Source organism: Ochotona curzoniae, unplaced genomic scaffold (assembly GCF_017591425.1).
Source record: "Ochotona curzoniae isolate NIBS_2020 unplaced genomic scaffold, NIBS_Ocur_1.0 scaffold_461, whole genome shotgun sequence".
In the NCBI taxonomy this organism is placed as follows: domain Eukaryota; kingdom Metazoa; phylum Chordata; class Mammalia; order Lagomorpha; family Ochotonidae; genus Ochotona; species Ochotona curzoniae.
This window is the reverse complement of record NW_024467120.1, coordinates 10657767-10674815: the sequence shown is the minus strand read 5'-3', so window position 1 is coordinate 10674815 and position 17049 is coordinate 10657767. Positions and strand designations below refer to the sequence as shown.

Below are 17049 nucleotides of genomic sequence, written 5' to 3'. Positions count from 1 at the left end.
TCCTGACTTTGGATCAGCGCAGCTCAGGCCGTCCTGGCCACTTGGAGAGTGAATCAGTGGATGGAAGATCTTCCTGTGTTTCTCCTCCTCTCTGTGTATCTGACTTTCCATAAAAATAAATAAGATCAGTTACAGAGAGAGGGATGGATAGATCTTCCATGTTAGTTCACTCCACAAAATGGAGTGAATGATGGTGAGCTGAGCTGATCTGAAACCAGGAGCTTCGCCTGCGTGTACCACATGAGTGCAACAGCCCAAGCACTCCTCTGTTTCCCCAAACCATCCGCAGGGAGATAAACTGAAGTTGAGCAGCTGAGACTAGAACCAGAACCCATATGGTATGTTGCACTGCAGGCGGACATCTAGTATGATAAACCACCAGGCCAACCCGTACTTTAAAGTCAGACTTACAGAGAGAAGCAGAGACGGAAAGATCTTTCGTCTGCTGATTGGCTCTCTAAGTGGCCACGACAGCTGGAGCTGAGCCAATTGAGATCCAGGAGCCTCCTGTAGGTATCCTATGTGGGTGCAGGGTTCCAAGGCCTTGCCCAGCCTAGACTGCTTCCCAGGCCACAAGCACGCAGCTGGAAGAAAAGTGGAACAGCTGAGACACAAACCAGCACTTCTATGGGCTCCTGGCACATACAAGGGGAGGACTTTAGCCACTAGACTACTGCACTGGGCCCACCAACCTCAATTTTTAAACAAGAAATAGAATGATTTTTTTTCCTTGCCTCCTCCGAAACAGCAAAGAAATGTGGGGGGCGCAGAATCAACATAAAAGCAAAGAAATACATAAATTTTCTGCACTTATATTTCTATCAATGTACACACAATTTCCAATAGATTTAAAGTCTAAAGTTTATTTATTTATCATATACACAAGTCTTGTGTGAGAACTGAGAAAATGTTATTTAAATAAAACATCACACATTAAAAATACATAGTATTTGTATTTTCATACAGTAGGGTCGCAGTAGTTGAACAACAGCTTGCAGAATGTGCAGGATGCAGTTACTCTGCTCTCAAGAACAGCGGAGCTCAGCTTCGGCAGCACATTGCTCAAGAGTCACACAGCCCTGAGCCTCACATGCCCGGGTTTGCATCTGTGGAGGAGCTCACTACTTCTTCAGCACAGACGCCAGTTTCTAAGTCTTCCTCTTCAGAATCCTCAGCAGCTTCCTGCTCAAAATCCTCACCAGCTTCCTCTTCAGAATCAAATTCCTGGCTGTCGGGTGACTCAAGGTCATGCAGGGATCTACCGCTCAGTGTCTTTTAAAGAATAAAATTCATTGTAAGTAAATTATAAATAAAGTCCACATCACAATGCCAATACAGCTGACCTTGAAAGTTCTACTGAGATTCTCATCTTGCCCCTCTAGAAAGTTCCTGGGCTGTCTCAGCCTCTACCGTGCTAGATCATAATTTAGCAAAACCGGCGTTCAATAATATGCCAACTTTCTCAATAAATATTTTCATAGTATAATGTGAATTCATATTCCTTCATGGTTAAGAGGAAGGGCCACCACAGTAGCTCAGAATGAGTTTCAAACATTAATTCTGTCATGGCTCTAAAAGAGCCAGGCCACAATCTGGCACTTGAAAAGCTTCAATCTGAAAAACTGTCTTCCCATAAGTGAGACTTTTTGCTTTGGCAAAAAATAAGCCTTAACATCCTCAACACCAATGTGTTAATAAGCTATGAGGCCGATTTTAAATACACCAACTACTCCTAAATCTTAAAATTGTGAGCCCGAACTCTGGTACAGCAGGCTGACCTGCTATTTGTAATACCAGCAAGATCCACTTCCCTACTAATACATGTGGGAAGGTGTGAAGGCCAAGTACCTGGACGCCCGTCAGACATAGACAAGCCAAATGTCACTCCAGGCTACTGCTTTTGGCTTGGCTTAGCTGGGGCTGCTAAGGCCATTTTGGGGAGTAAACAAGGTAGAAAATATCTGCCACCCTTTCAAGTAAATAAATAAATAAATAAATAGCGGGGAAAAAAAGATGAAAAGACAAAACCACCAAACCTATTCAGTACACTGTTTCACAAATGAGTTATTTCACATTACTATTAAAGCAAAAACTAGGGGCTGGCATGATGGCTCAACTGGCTAATCTTTCGCCAGCACGCACCAGCATGCAATACGGGCAACTTGTTCATGTACTGGCTGTTCCACTTTCCATTCAGCTTCCTGCCTACGGCTCTCGAAGGCAGTGGAGGAAGGGCCATGGGACCCTGTACCCACATGGGAGACCCAGAAGAGCTTCTAGCTTCAGATTGGCTCAGCTCTGGCCGTCACAGCCATTTGGGGAGTGAACCAAGGGATAGAAGGTTTTTCTTTTTCTCTCTCCTTTTCTCTGTAAAATCTGGTTTTCCAATAAAAATACATCTTTAAAAAAAAAAATGAAACAAAAACTAAGAATCTGTCAGCGGTGAAACAGTAAGTTTCCATGTATTTTTCAGATGTTAATTCCTTGCAGTAACTCTACACAAAAAACAGATTTTGCTTGGAAATACATAGTCATAGATTTCAGTTTGTGGGTACTTTATAACTGTCTATCTATTCTGATCCATTTATTTTCACAAGCCTTTGAGGCAGGCAGGCACTTCTAGTCACATTTTATAGATGAGGAAAATGAAACAAAAAGGATAAATAAGGGGCCAGTGCCAATTCTCTGCATGTGGTATTGGCATCCTCCATGAGCACCAATTCACATCCTAGCTCCTCTACTTCTGATCTTCCCTGCTCAGGTGCCTGGGAGAGCAGCAGCAGCTAGCCCAGGTGCCTGGGCCCCTGCACCCATGTGGGAGACCTGGAGGAAGTTCCTTGCTCCTAGCTTTGAGGCTCTGGGCACTGCAGCTATTTGGAGACTGAAGCAGCTGTTGGGAAATAACTAACTCTTTCACATAAAATACATAAATCTTTAAAAATAAATAAATAAATAACATTCTATTCAAATCTAAAGGTGAATATCCAAACCTAAGGAATCTGGTTATAGAACTGGACATTTACTGATCACATTATTGTCTCAACTCTAGAAAAATACAGTTTTTGAATTAGGTGACTATTCAGTTACTTACCTCTATTACCTGTGCCATATACTGAACATGTTCGGCTACTTCTGCCAATTCTTTGTTCTCCTTTTTCAAGCGGGCGATTTCATTGTCCCTCTGTTCAATCTCTTTATGAAGCTATTTAACATAAAGTTCAGTACACAGATTCATATTTTATAAACCAAAGTACATACCTCCAAGGACATAATATAGATGCACGCGGCACAAAGCTGGCTTTCAACATTTGTATGTTAACTCTGGCAACAACCGCCTTTTCACTTGGGCTCTTCCCAGGGCACAGGCACTTGGAGCCACGGTTAAGAAACCACTGGGGATACCTGCAGCCCATCTCTAAGCACTTGGGTTCAAGTCCAGGTTTGGCTTCCCATGTACCCGTCAGTGCCCACCCAGGGAGGAAGTAGATGACGACTCCTATCTCATATTATTGGCCCTAGCCAACCATGTGGGAGACCCTGACCAAGTGTTTGGCTCCTGGCTTCTGCTTAGTACCTAGTACCTTCTGCTTAGTACCTAGTCCAGTCCCAGTTGTGGGTGCCTGGGAGGTAAACCAGCAAAGAGAGCTCTGTCTTTCTCAAAGCTTTTTTTTATAATTATTATTTTAAATTAATGTAGGCTAACAGTAAAGCTAGTTTATAATGCTATAATCAGCAGCAAAAGAAAACAATCCTACCACACTTTACATAGTACAAATTATACTCAATACATACTTTCTCATTTTCCTTAAGTGTTTCATAGAGAGCCTTCCTCCGTTTTTCTGCCACTTCTTTCCAATACTGAGAAGGTGCATTTTCTAAAATAAATAAATGTTTATACATAACTGAAAAATCATTGCAAAGATGTAATAAGTTTTTCAGAAACTTTCAAAACTTTTGACCTCTACCCACAGTACCCAGTAATTCTCATTTTTAAAAAAGACAGTAAAATCATTCTTTTCTACTGTCCCTAAAACTTTAAAGACTTTACTTTAGAAAAAACACAATAATATAATAGGTATACATTATCTTTCACATACATTGCTGAAAAGATTTTTAGAGTTTTGCCACATTTATTTTGTGTATTTTTTGTATTTTCATTTGTTCAGCACTGATATTTTTTAAAGGTTCAGCTCCGTTATTTTGTACATTTCTGTTTTACTCTGGGGTTATTTCCCTGATTATATCAAAGCTGAACATCTCTGGCAGGAACATTCCATACAAGTATGTTGTTTCCACAGGAAGCACATGGCATGGAAAGCACTGGTTAAGATGTCACCCACATTCTCTCTCAGGAAGATACTCCTGTTCCTGAGTAAATAACAAGCCACAGCTGGAGTATAATTTTGAGTCTCTGCTGATGCCCTGTTCCCCAACAACTTTCATACAAATTAACTCCACTTAGGTTTCCTACTTAAATCTTTCACTTCAATAGGTAAAAATGATTTTTCCATTTTTGTCATTTCTATTACATGTAGTAGCTCTATAAAGAACCTTCCTTATCCCAATTTAAGAAAAACCTTTGAGTATGGATTCATATGTTCTTTTTAAATTTGATGTAACAGATTCTACTCTTAACAGTATTCATTTTGATGTGTAAATTTCTCCAGGCTGATTCTTCTTTTAACTTTTCAACAGTCTTTATGCACTTTCCCCACTTCCTGACACAACCTACTTATTCAAGGATCACCATCAATTTCTCCAGCCCCTACCGTGGAATTAGCCAGATGATGAGGGGCTCTGCAAACCAAGAGCTAGGTGACAGCTGTGTTCTCTGCTACACGCATCATTTTAGTTTCTAAGCTTATCAATAGCAGAGGCAGAAAACAGAATGCTTTTTAAAAAGCATTAATTTATACTGACAGACCCAATTCCAATCTAGCGGAGCTCCTCCTCACCTTCCCCATTCCAAAGCACTGCTATTTCCACGCACCATGAGTAAGCCTGGCTCCCGACAAAAGAAGCAATGCTCATGCTCAATTGTAAAATATATACAAAATTTTCAAAAATTACTATACCAGCTGCACTGCCAAGATCGAAGTTAACAGTTTCTTAGGCCCTCTGCAGCTCTTCAAATTCTTGCACTATATCCAGCCTATGGAGGGGCTACATAATTTTATATTTTTTCAACTATGGTTTTATTAACATACAAAACTTAGTTATCTTACTTTTTGTTCTGGGGGCTCAAATTAATCCTTGGTGACTAAATTTTAACTTTATTAGATGAGTATCACAATTATTTTAGTCCACAGTGTTGTTATGTATTTCCACTGCCATTCCACACAAACTAGTACCACAGACAATGCTTCTTATTCCTCTTCTACCACATCTCAACCGATTCCCTTATTTTATATTAATTCCCTGTATGATTTTCTTCTAAAAGATCATTTCCATATCTTAAAACCCAAGGCAATATAACTATGACAACAGGCATCACTGCTTTTCTTAATATTTCATATACATTTGGATTTTGCCAAATGGTCATGCTTGTCCAATTTTACACTGTTTACATATTTATAATCACAAGAAAATACACTATCAAAAAGATATAAACAAACAGCATCCATATATATAATTTAGCATAGGTTTTTTTTTCAACCAGCACCCATATATTAAAAGGGAATCCATATATTAAAAGGAAATAGGCACAATTCACATTAGTAACTTCCGTGTATTCTTAAAGACAGACTCATCTATTCTTTCATACCTTTAACCATAAGATCGAATGCTTCCTGGGTCACTCCGTCAAGATTTTTGTTTTCATTCTGTTCTGAGACAATAACATCACCAGAAGTCTTACAAGTCTTGGAAGTTAACTGGTCATTTCGATGTCTCCTTTTTGATACACCTTTGGTCAACTATAATAAAAACACTCATTAAAATCTTATTAATTTTGACTTAATAAAAGTTGAGTGGTCTGGCCACTCAAATATTTGAAAAAGTAAACAATTCAAAACTGTATAAAAATGTTCCAGGAATTTTATTTCAGAAGGTATTTTGGATTATACTCGAATCTAAGACCTACCTGAAGTAATTTACTGTGTTTCAAGACTGTATAAATTGACTATCTCTTATCTAAAGTGCTGGGACCACAAGGGTTCTGGATTTCAGAATTTTTTAAGATTTTGTTATAATTGCATACATAACAAGATATTCTGGGGACTGAACCTGAGTCTAAACACGAAATAAACTTCAGCATTATAAACACAGCTTTAATATAATTTTATACAATATTTTTAGTGTTCCTATTTCCTGACTGTAATCTATCACATTAAGTCAAGTATAAAACTTTCCATTTGTTGCATCACGTCACCAAAGTCTTTCAGATTTGGGGCATTTCAGACTTCTGATTTTGTATTAGGGTTCCTGAGCCTATATTCAAATGTAGTACCATGGAGCAGCAGTATTTTTTTTTTAAAGATTTATTTATTTTATTGGAAAGGTACAGAGAGGAGGAGAGAGAGAGAGGAAGAGCTTCCATCCGATGATTCACTCCCCAGGGAGCCTCAACAGCCAGTGCTGCACCGATCCAATCCAAAGCCAGGATCCAGGAACTTCTTTCTGGGTTTCCCACGCGGGTGCAGGGTCCCAAGGCTTTGGGCCGTCCTCAACTGCTTTCCCAAACCACAAGCAGGGAGCTGAATGGGAAGTAAAGCTGCCGGGATTAGAACCGGCGCCCATATGGGATCCTAGCACGTTCAAGGCAAGGACCTTTAACCATTACGCTATCATGCCGGGCCCGAGCAGCAGTATTTTCTATCTGGACATCTAGGCCTGCTCATCTATGATTTCATCACCTACACACAGGGGCAAACAAAAGAGTCTAACATTTTGTTCTCAAAATATCAAATATGATACCATGTTAATTTTTAACTTATTGTACCAGTCTAGTTCTATATTTGTATTCACAGCAATTTTGCAGATCATCAATTGAAGAAATAAAACTACAATGGACATGTAATTGTTACTCTTATAATATTTAAAATTCCAATTTAGAGAGATCTGACCAAGCATTTCTTAGAAATGTTTTTAATGTTGAGTTAATACCGCCTGTGTACCACTCCAGTCCTGTAATACATACCTCATTTTCTCTTCCAACAAGAGATCCAGCTGCTGAAGGCTGAATCATCTTCAGAGTTCTTCTCGGGACAGGACTGTTCTAAAAGTCAAACACAGTTCATTACATGGAAGTTAACTGCTACAAAGTTGTCCAGTTACTAGATTTCAACACAGATCATCAATGTAGAACAGTAATACTGTTCTGCTATATAGTTTTATAATGCTATTTATGAACAAATTTCCTGAAACTATAATAGCTTGAAGAAATTTTTAACTATTATCACACAATACTGAAGCAACTTTCCTCTTTTCAATATATACTTGTTGTAAATCTGCCAACTTATTATATTTAGTTGAAGATAATGAAATTTCTAGATTCTAATTTATCATCTAAGTCATGTGATTAGTACAACAGGAATATTAGCATTCTCTCTTTAAAAAGTACAAACTTACAGGTTTTCTAGTTTTATAAAATCAAACATTCTAATACGTATTCCATGAACTCATAAAAGAAAAAAATCAGGAGAAAAGGTTAATTATTTACACTGCCAGGAAATTCCTTCCAAAAAGAACTCACCTGACTTCCTTTACATTTTAAATATTCCTAAAAACATATGGAAATATATTCGACAAAGGAATATACTTTTTATACAAAGCTAAGTATACATATGAGATACCTGATTGTAGCAGACTTGTTTCAAGCAGACAAGTAAAACATGAGGGCTTAGAGCATACCAAAATGTTTTAAAATGCCCAAGCCATTGTTTTAGAAAAAAACATTACCTTCCTTGTAATATGTAAATATCTTCCAGTGTATTTACTGATCTGAAAGCTCCCTCTATTTTTGCAAAAATCATTAGTTATACTGCCACCACGGGACAGCAAACAATGGTGTACTCAAACAAGGTCAGCAAGAACATGACACCACACCAGCGTGAGAAAGTTACTGACTCCGCACTGTACTTCACACGACTGGAGCTCACCTTTCCCACGGTAAAATTTCTGTTGATTATTATCTCACTATTTAACTGAAGGACAAATGCCAACTACCAGGAGAACAAATATTACACCAACATAATTTTAATTTAAAATCTTGATTAGCCAACAGACTCCAAACAGAAGAAATTAACTTTACAACTTGAATCGGAGCTGCTGTTTTAGTTAAATGCTTGCGGTGCTATTGATAATAGTCAAAGAAGCTAAGTGACTAGTGTACACAAAAATGACTATTTCTAAGACTTAACCTTTATTCATGTAAGATTAATAGAATATAGCCTTAAAAAAGGTAAGATTATTGTTATTTCCTATATACTATGCATTACATTAACAGAATTTTAAAGGCACAAGTTTTCTTAAACAGAATGACTGTTTCTTTTGAAAATAATTGACATGGAACCCATGGACACTTAATTAAAGTTCACATTTACACATCTAGTTCTAGTTTAAATTCGTTGACCTAGAGATGAGTAGCCTGAGGCTGAGAGGCTAATTAATTTATCCATAGTCGGTTTTGAAGATAGAATCAGAGCCAAACAGAAACCACACCCCCTGTCTTTTTCTATAGCAGTTTTGTTCAGTTAGAAAACAATAAATTATTTTAAATATAAGGATCTACTAGAATTAACCTATTTGAGATTTTAAAGTAACTCAGTGGAGGAAAGGGGAAAAACAAAGTATACTAGCTGCTCACTGGTAAAACTAAATTATGATTGTATTACTAGTTATTTTTGAATGTTTGCAGTTTTCATACTAAAAAGCTGAGCCGGCACTATGGCTCAACTAGCTAAACTTCCACCTGTAAGTGTCAGCAGCCTATATGGACACTGGTCAGTGTCCCGGCTACTCCACTTCCAATCTAGCTTCCTGCGTATGGCCTCAGAAAGCAGTGGAGAAGGGCCCAACTCTTTGGGACCCTGCAGCCACATGGGAGCCCTGAAAGCTTTTGGTTCCCAGTTTTGGATCAGCTTACCTCCAGCCACTGTAGCCATTTGGGGAGTGAACATGAAAATGGAAGCCACTTCTCTGTCTCTCCTCTATCTAAATCTGCCTTTCCAATAAACAGACAAATAAATAAATCTTTTTAAAAAGTATAAACACACAAAGCATAGTGGGAAGATGTCATTGAGTAAATGGACTTAAAAGAAATCAAATTTCGCCAGCAGCCTCCTGGCAGCTGGTGGGTCTCAGGACGGGGCGTCTCAGGCCTGGATCCCAGATGGCCGCCATGGGCACATGGTGAGCCGTTCTCCCTGGGCCTGCTGGGTTTCGGGGGCCGCTTCCTTCGGGGTGAGTAGACCGAGGGGGGAGGCCTCCGGGACTGGGCAGATCCGGGACCCACCCACCGCCTTCATGGGGCGGTGAATGGGATTTGGGAGGGGCGCGACCTTGGGCCTGGGTTATTTAAACCTCCAGCAGCCTCCTGGCAGCTGGTGGGTCTCAGGACGGGGCGTCTCATGCCTGGATCCCGGACAGCCGCCATGGGCACAGCCGCCATGTGCTGAGCTGTCCCCGGGCAGCCAGTGCGCCATTTGGTGCCAGGCTCTGCCTGCTGGCTGCCCGGCCGGGGAGCTCTGGGGATTTGGTTTTTTGAGTTGCTGCTTAATTAGCTCCAGGTTGAACCCATTGTGCTTCTTGGACCTGAAACAGGCAGTAACTCTTCCTTAGCAAAACTTGTAATCACTAATAATGCTGAGCACCAAATACCAGTCATGCAGAAGCTATGGCTTGGGGCTTGTCCTGCACAAGTAGCTCCAATAGCTGGCCAATGTGTCAACTGGTAATGCAACAGAATAGATTAGGCACGACTGAGCAAACCTTAGCCCACAAGTAAAACTAGAAACCAGGAGGGAGCAGAGGTCATGCCGAGCTAGGCTCTTGTACCTGCTGGTCTGTGGGAGCCTGGGACGCTAAGCCACAGTGTCTAAGGCAGAGTTCGGGACAGGGGAGGGGCTGTGCCAAGCTGAGTCAGAGCATCCATTGGCAGGCATGTGATCTATGGCTGGGAACAGACCCGGTTGGGGAGCAAAGGGGACAACCCTAGCTGGGTTGAGGTTCCCACCAAGAGGCGCGTGGCCTGGAAGGGGGGCTGCGTTCTGATCTGGAAACAGTTGTAGTCTCCCTTGGCACAAGTGTGGACTGGGATTGGATGCACCGAACTGGGCCGGACCCCGACTCCCCCTGGTGTTCTGGAGGACCAGGGCAGATGTGGGATGGACTAGGCAGGGTCTCAAACCCCTACTGAGCCATGTGTGAGCCATACGTGGGTATGGACAAACCATGGCTGGGCTGGAACATCCAACAGCAAGAACCAGATTGGGTGGAAGGCCAGTCAGGAAAAGCCACAGTTCCTGCTATGACAGGAGGTGGACTGAGTAGGGTTGGCTCATGGACCCACTGGTAAGCGTGAAACCTGGCATTGGGAGAGGTTCTGATGGAGGAGCCTTGGCAACTCCTCTGGCAGGACACAGACCCAGCAGGTAAACGCAAGAAACATGACAGGAAACAGCCCAGAAAAGGCCATGGAAAACTACCCACTGGCATACAATTGGCAGATGTGGGGGCAAGACCAGGCTGAATCTGTCCACATCATCCACTGGCAAATCCAGGCACCAGTGTGGGTCGACCCAGGGTCGGTCGCAACAAAGACTAGTGCACATTATGGAATGCCGAGGTGAGGTTGCCTGTACCGGAAGGGACCGCAGCGCCCAACCAGCCTGAGAACAAGAAAGGAAGTGGGCAGAGCTGGCAGGGGAATAAGGGAGGGTTCCTTTGCAGGACAGCTACTTCCGCAGGAGAGCATGGGCTGGGATGGGGGCAGACCAGGCTAGGCAGAGCTACCACACCTGTGTGCCTCATGCGGACTAGATCAGGGAAAAGCCGGGCTGGGCGGATTATTCCTACAGGTGCAAACAAAATTAAAGTGGGCGAGGGGTGTTTGGGCTTAGATGCAGCATCAACTGGAATCTGGGAGTGGGAGAGGCCTGGGAGGGAAATAGTGGGCTCATCCCTCTTGGGTTACCACTCCCACAGGAGGACATAAAACTAAGACAGCTGCTGGGGTGGAATGGGGTGTGGGACAGACTGGATTACTGCTACACTTACTGGCAAACCAGGGTAGGGGGTGGGCCTGGTGGGGATTATTGTGGGTCGCTCCAACCTAGGCTGCAGCTCCCGCTGGTTTATGTGAGGGCCAAGTATGTGCGGGGCAGAACCAGGCTGGACTGCAACACCCAGTGGTTCCAGTGCAAGTCGGGAGTGAAAACAGAACCAACCCAGCAATTGCAACCACCAGCTGATTGGAGCAATGGACGGTGCCAGGCCCTGTACTTGTTAGCACACACAAGAAGTTTCTTTGGAGATCTTCCTAATCTAATTGCTGGACTCAGAACCCTAACGAAGAAAAGAGAGAAGACAGAACAGGTCAACCAACCATCTCAGCTATGATGGACTATGTCAATCAGTGGATTTTTCAAAGATCTCATAGTGCTTGGAGTGGCAAGATTGACAGTGATTCATAACTGTGGCAATATCAAAACCACTTGAGCAAGAACCTCAGAGCATGCCCTACGTCCGGGACCTGGGGAAGGTGGGAAATTGGGTGGGCTTCTCCCTTAAATACCCCCCTTTTAACATGAAGGTAACAATATGGAAAACATACTAGTATTATCCACTTTCATGTAGCCCTTGAACCTTCTTACCCTAATTAACTATGTAAAGAATGTCAAAATAAAATTTATTAATAAAAAATAAAAAATAAATAAATAAATAAATAAAAGAAATCAAATTTCGAGATTTTTCAATTCCAAGTTTTACTTGAGAAAATAAAAATATAAAGATGCTGAAACAGGCAAAACAGCCAATCAAAAGCCACTTGCTTTCATTTACGAATGGGTTTTAGTTACTTAAATATGCAAGCTGAGGGCCAGGTGTGGTAGCCTAGCAGCTGAAGTCTTTGCCTTAAACGCACCCAGGATCCCATATGGGCGCCGGTTCTAATCCCAGCAGCCCCTGAGCTTCCCATCCAGCTCCCTGCTTGGCCTGGGAAAGCAGTCAAGGACGGCCCAAAGCCTTCGGATCTTGCACCCACATGTGAGACTCAGAAAATGTTCCAGGCTCCTAGTTTCGGATTGGCGCAGCTCCAGGCCCTTGCGCTCACTTGGGGAGTGAATCATTGGACAGAAGATCTTCCTCTCTGTCTCTCCTCCTCTTTGTATAGCTGACTTACCAAAAATAAATTTAAAATCTTCAAGCTGAAATATTGTATATGTGGCCTGATTACCAGAATGATTCTCACAAACCTTTAAATTCTGTTATAGGATTCATCTAAATTACAAATTTTCAGAATCATACAGCTGGACAGAATTAAAATCACGCATTCAAAAACAAACTCTGTTCTATAGTCCTAACAGTAAATATTTATTTTTTTTAAGATTTATTTATTTTTATTACAAAGTCAAATATACAGAGAGGAGGAGAGATAGAAATATCTTCCGTCTCATGATTCACTCCCCAAGTGACTGCAACGACCGGTGCTGTGCTGATCTGGAACCAGGAGCCAGGAACCTTCTCCAGGTCTCCCACACAGGTGGGAGGATCCCAAGGCCCTAGGCCGTCCTCAACTGCTTTCCCGGGCCACAAGCAGGGAGCTGGTTGGGAAGTGGAGCTGCCAGGATTAGAACTGGTGCCCTCATGGACTGTACCGTGCCCTGTACTTGCAAGTACACACAAGGCTCTGGTCTGGGAACACCTCAAAGTTTCTTTGGGGAACTCCCCAATTGAAATGCCGGACTCAGAACCCTAACCATGAAAAGACAGAAGACAGAACAAGTCAATCAACCACCTCAGCTATATGTTGGCAGCGAAATACTGGGCAAACGGAGACTCTGATGGTCTATGTCAATCAGTGGATTCTTCAAAGACCTCATCGTGCTTGGAGTAGCGAGATTGGCAGGAATTCATAACTGGTGAACTATCAAAACCATTTGAGCTAGAATCTCAGAGCATGCCCCACATCCAGGACCTGGGGTGGGTGGGAACCTGGGTGGGGCTTCTCCCTTTACCTTTACCCCAGATACATGAAGGAAATAATATGGAAATAATAGTCTTATCCACTTCCCTATAGCCCCTGAACATTTTTACCCTAATTAACTATGTAGATTGTCAAAAATATAAGAAAAAAAGAAGAAAAAAAAGTCCACTTGAGAACCAGCACCCATATGGAATCCCACCCGGTGCATTCAAGGCAAGGACTTTAGCCGCTAGGCCATGCCACCGGGCTCACAGTAAATATTTACAATAAGGTTTTGTGTGAGCATAATCCAAGAATTCAAAAAAGTCACAAACATAACAGGTAAGAATATGATGTATTGTTAAAGGCTTATTATATGACACAACACCTCTCTGTGTGATCAGACACTAATTCTCATAAAAATAGAAACAAAGTGATAATATTACACACAGAACATTCCAAAGAACCTTCTAAAAAAAAACTACTAGAACTAACCAATTTTGGATAGATCGCAGAAGATCAAAACAAAATCAACTATTTCTATGCAGTAACCAATGATCACACTCAGAATCAAATTAAGGAAGCAATTTCATTCACAGTAACATAAAAAAGAATAAAACTGCAAAAGCTATAAAGTATTGTTGAAAGAACTGAATAGTAAAAAATATCCCAGCCCATGCTTATGATTCAGACTTAATATTCAGGAATAATTTTTTAAAGTTCCCTATTATGCATTTTCATCTAAGTAAAAGGCTGATAACTCAAAAGTTATAGAAATTATAGCCAAAGTTTATACACTTGTTTAAACTTGTTTAAATTATGCCAAATTCCCCTCCTCCCGCACTTTTTTGGGATGATTTTACTGAAGAGTAAGAGAAGACAGAGCTATCTCCCATCCACTGGTTCTCTCCCCAGGGGTCACAAGGGGTGGCTGGGCCAGGAGGCAGGAGCTCCCTCCAGCTCTCCCAGAGGTGGGCAGGGCCCTGCTTCACAACACTGACCTCACAAAATACTTGCAAGCCCGTGTTTTCTACAGCAGAATGAAGGGACTCTGTTACATACCTTTCCATTCTCTTGGATTCCTTCTTGTTTCTGCTTCATACTGGGATTCATTACACAGCTGGCGAGGTACACACGACTAGTAATTAAAAACAGAAATATGGTTTGCATCTAGAAATGGAGCCCAGATTCTTCACTACAAGTATTTATATCACTCCAACATAAAGCACAAGAATACTTCAAGAAGTTCATGAAAAAACAGACTCAAAAGTTGCAGCACAAAATAATTCTTAAATCTACAAATGAGATCTTCAAAAGGTTCAGTAAAATGCATAATATGAAAAAACTAAGCATGGACTTCAAAAATTTTCTGTACTCAAAATCATCTTTTTAAAAAAAGTATATATTGGGGGCTGTGGCCTGTGGCACAGCTGCTAAAACTGCTGCCTGCAATACCAGACATCCCGCATTGGCACAGGTTGGGCACTGGCACAGGTTGGCGTGCCACTGCTCCACTTCCACACCAGCCCCCTGCTAATTCCCTGGGAAAGAGGAGGAGGACGGGCCCCTGCATCCATGGGGAGAATGAAAAGAAGCTGCCGGCTTCAGGCTGGCCCAGCCCCAGCCTTGGGGACCTTCTGAGGGAACCAGCACATGGAAGATGTCTCCCTCTCTCACAACAGTTACAGAGAAAAGAGATCTTCCATGTACCGGTTCACTCCTCAGGTGCTTGGCAGAGCCAGGAGCTTCTTCTGGGTCTCCCATGTGGGTACAGGGGCCCAAACACCTAGTCCATCTTCCACTGCTTTTCCAGGCCAGTAGCATGGCACAAGCTTTGGAAGTGGAGCCACTACCAAACTGTGACTGCGGAGTCACAGGGGGTAGCTTTGCCCTCTGACGACAATACCAGCACTCACACTTTTGCTTTTTTCATAGACATTTTTAAGTCTCCTCTCTTGTCACGGTAAGTCTGATCAGAAAAGAAAAAAAAAATCTCACTATAAAAGAAAAACTATACATTTTAAACAAATTTGTAAAACAGGCTGACAACTTAGGCTCTCAAAAACCTGAGAAATTAGCACCTGTAGAAAAAGCAAAACATACATGGGTGTGTCCATGTCCATCTGATAGAATAATATCGAACTCTACTATTTCCAAGTCGGAGGTACCAGCATTAGAAATAACTTGATGGAGACTGCCCATTTCACGATAAGGAATTGTTCCCCAACAGGAACTGACGGAGAGCACCAAAGCAAGGACCAAATTTCTGGGCTATGTGGCTAGACCCTGACTCAGAAAAGTGGCTTCCAAACTTTGCCTGTGCCCCACTTTTTCCATTACACATTTTCTTCACGCCCTGGGTCCTGCACACCAAAGTTCTGGGAATCGACATTCAAAAATCGAAGCCTTCCCGCGTTCACCAGAGAAAACAACAACAACAAAATCCCGCTGGACAGCCAGCAACTCCAGCCCCAGCTCCGTCCCGCGGCTCCCCGCTCCACCCCGCAGGAAACACCGCCGGGCAGGACCGGGCAGGCCCGGGGCGCCCGCCCACCGCGCCTCGGCACCAATGGGCAGGCGGCTAGCAGCGCGCGCCAAAACCGGCCTGCCGCTGGGGCGAGCCTTGCCGGGCCGCCTCCCGAGCCTCGTCCCCGGCGCCTCCCGAGCCTCGCCTGGCCGCCTCCCGAGCCTCGTCCCCGCGCTCCCCGAGCCTCGCCGGGCCGCCTCCCGAGCCTCGTCCCGGGGCTCCCCGAGCCTCGTCCCCGCGCTCCCCGAGCCTCGCCGGGCCGCCTCCCGAGCCTCGTCCCGGGGCTCCCCGAGCCTCGTCCCCGCGCTCCCCGAGCCTCGCCGGGCCGCCTCCCGAGCCTCGTCCCGGGGCTCCCCGAGCCTCGTCCCCGCGCTCCCCGAGCCTCGCCGGGCCGCCCCCCGAGCCTCGTCCCCGGCGCCTCCCGAGCCTCGTCCCCGGCGCCCCCCGAGCCTCGTCCCCGGCGTCTCCCGAGCCTCGTCCCCTGCGCTCCCCGAGCCTCGCCTGGCCGCCTCCCGAGCCTCGTCCCCGGCGCGTCCCGAGCCTCGTCCCCCGCGCCTCCCGAGACTCGTCCCCGGCGCCTCCCGAGCCTCGTACCCGGCGCCTCCCGAGCCTCGTACCCGGCGCCTCCCGAGCCTCGTCTCCCGCGCTCCCCGAGCCTCGTCCCCGGCGCTCCCCGAGCCTCGTCCCGGGGCTCCGCGATTGCCCCGCAGCCCGGCCGCGCAATGCGCTCCCGCCGCCGTAGGAGAGGACGCGGTGTCGCGCTGGGGAGCGGTGCCGACACCCTCCGGTCCTCCCGCCTCCCCGCACGGAGCTGTGGCGGCGGCGGCAGCGCCCCGCACCGGGCTCACCTCGGCCCCGCACCGGCCTCACCCGGCCCCGCACCGGGCTCACCTCGGCCCCGCACCGGGCTCACCCGGCCCCGCACCGGGCTCACCTCGGCCCCGCACCGGGCTCACCCGGCCCCGCACCGGCCTCACACCCGGCCCCGCGGGACCCACGGCCGCCGTCCGCGATGGCGCGACCCCGGACACCTTTACCTGGTCCGCTCGCCGGCTCCTAGAAAACCACATGACTCTGACGCAGCGCGGAGGGCGGGGCTGCCGCTCGCCTGTGCCCGCCCCTTTCCTGGGTGTGCGCCTGCGCAGAGCCTGGCCAGGGTTCTCTGAGGTGGAAGGTCGTGACCCTGCGTCCCTAAGTGTAAGAACCTACTTCCGTCAGGTGGAGTTTTTTTTTTTTCTCCCTTACCAGCCAGCAGAGATCCCATTGACGGCTGAGAAAAACAGATGTAGTTCCGTGTTGAGGGAGCGCGGGAATACACCTGCTTCGTTGCAGTGTGGCGGGCAGGCGCCTTCCTGGGGACTGGTCCAGCCCTGACTGAGTGATGCCGCTGGTTTTCTTC

At 44.9% G+C, this 17049-nt stretch overlaps 1 protein-coding gene across 3 annotated transcripts; it reads right to left on the bottom strand.

The window, feature by feature from the left end:
• Nucleotides 1–846: 846 nt before the first annotated feature.
• GMNN (geminin DNA replication inhibitor) lies at nucleotides 847–16720 on the bottom strand. Of its 3 annotated transcripts, none has more exons than XM_040967699.1 (7): nucleotides 16688–16720; nucleotides 14186–14261; nucleotides 7139–7216; nucleotides 5765–5915; nucleotides 3793–3875; nucleotides 3092–3202; nucleotides 847–1272 (listed from the first exon to the last, which is right to left on the bottom strand). In XM_040967699.1, the coding sequence occupies exons 2-7, from the start codon at nucleotides 14234–14236 to the stop codon at nucleotides 1087–1089; spliced, it is 660 nt and encodes a 219-aa protein (XP_040823633.1). In that variant the 5' UTR covers nucleotides 14237–14261; nucleotides 16688–16720; the 3' UTR covers nucleotides 847–1086. The 3 variants fall into 3 exon arrangements, with proteins under 3 accessions (XP_040823633.1, XP_040823634.1, XP_040823635.1); XM_040967700.1 differs by lacking the exon at nucleotides 16688–16720 and adding an exon at nucleotides 16585–16649; XM_040967701.1 differs by lacking the exon at nucleotides 16688–16720 and adding an exon at nucleotides 16499–16522.
• Between the last annotated feature and the right edge of the window lie 329 nt (nucleotides 16721–17049).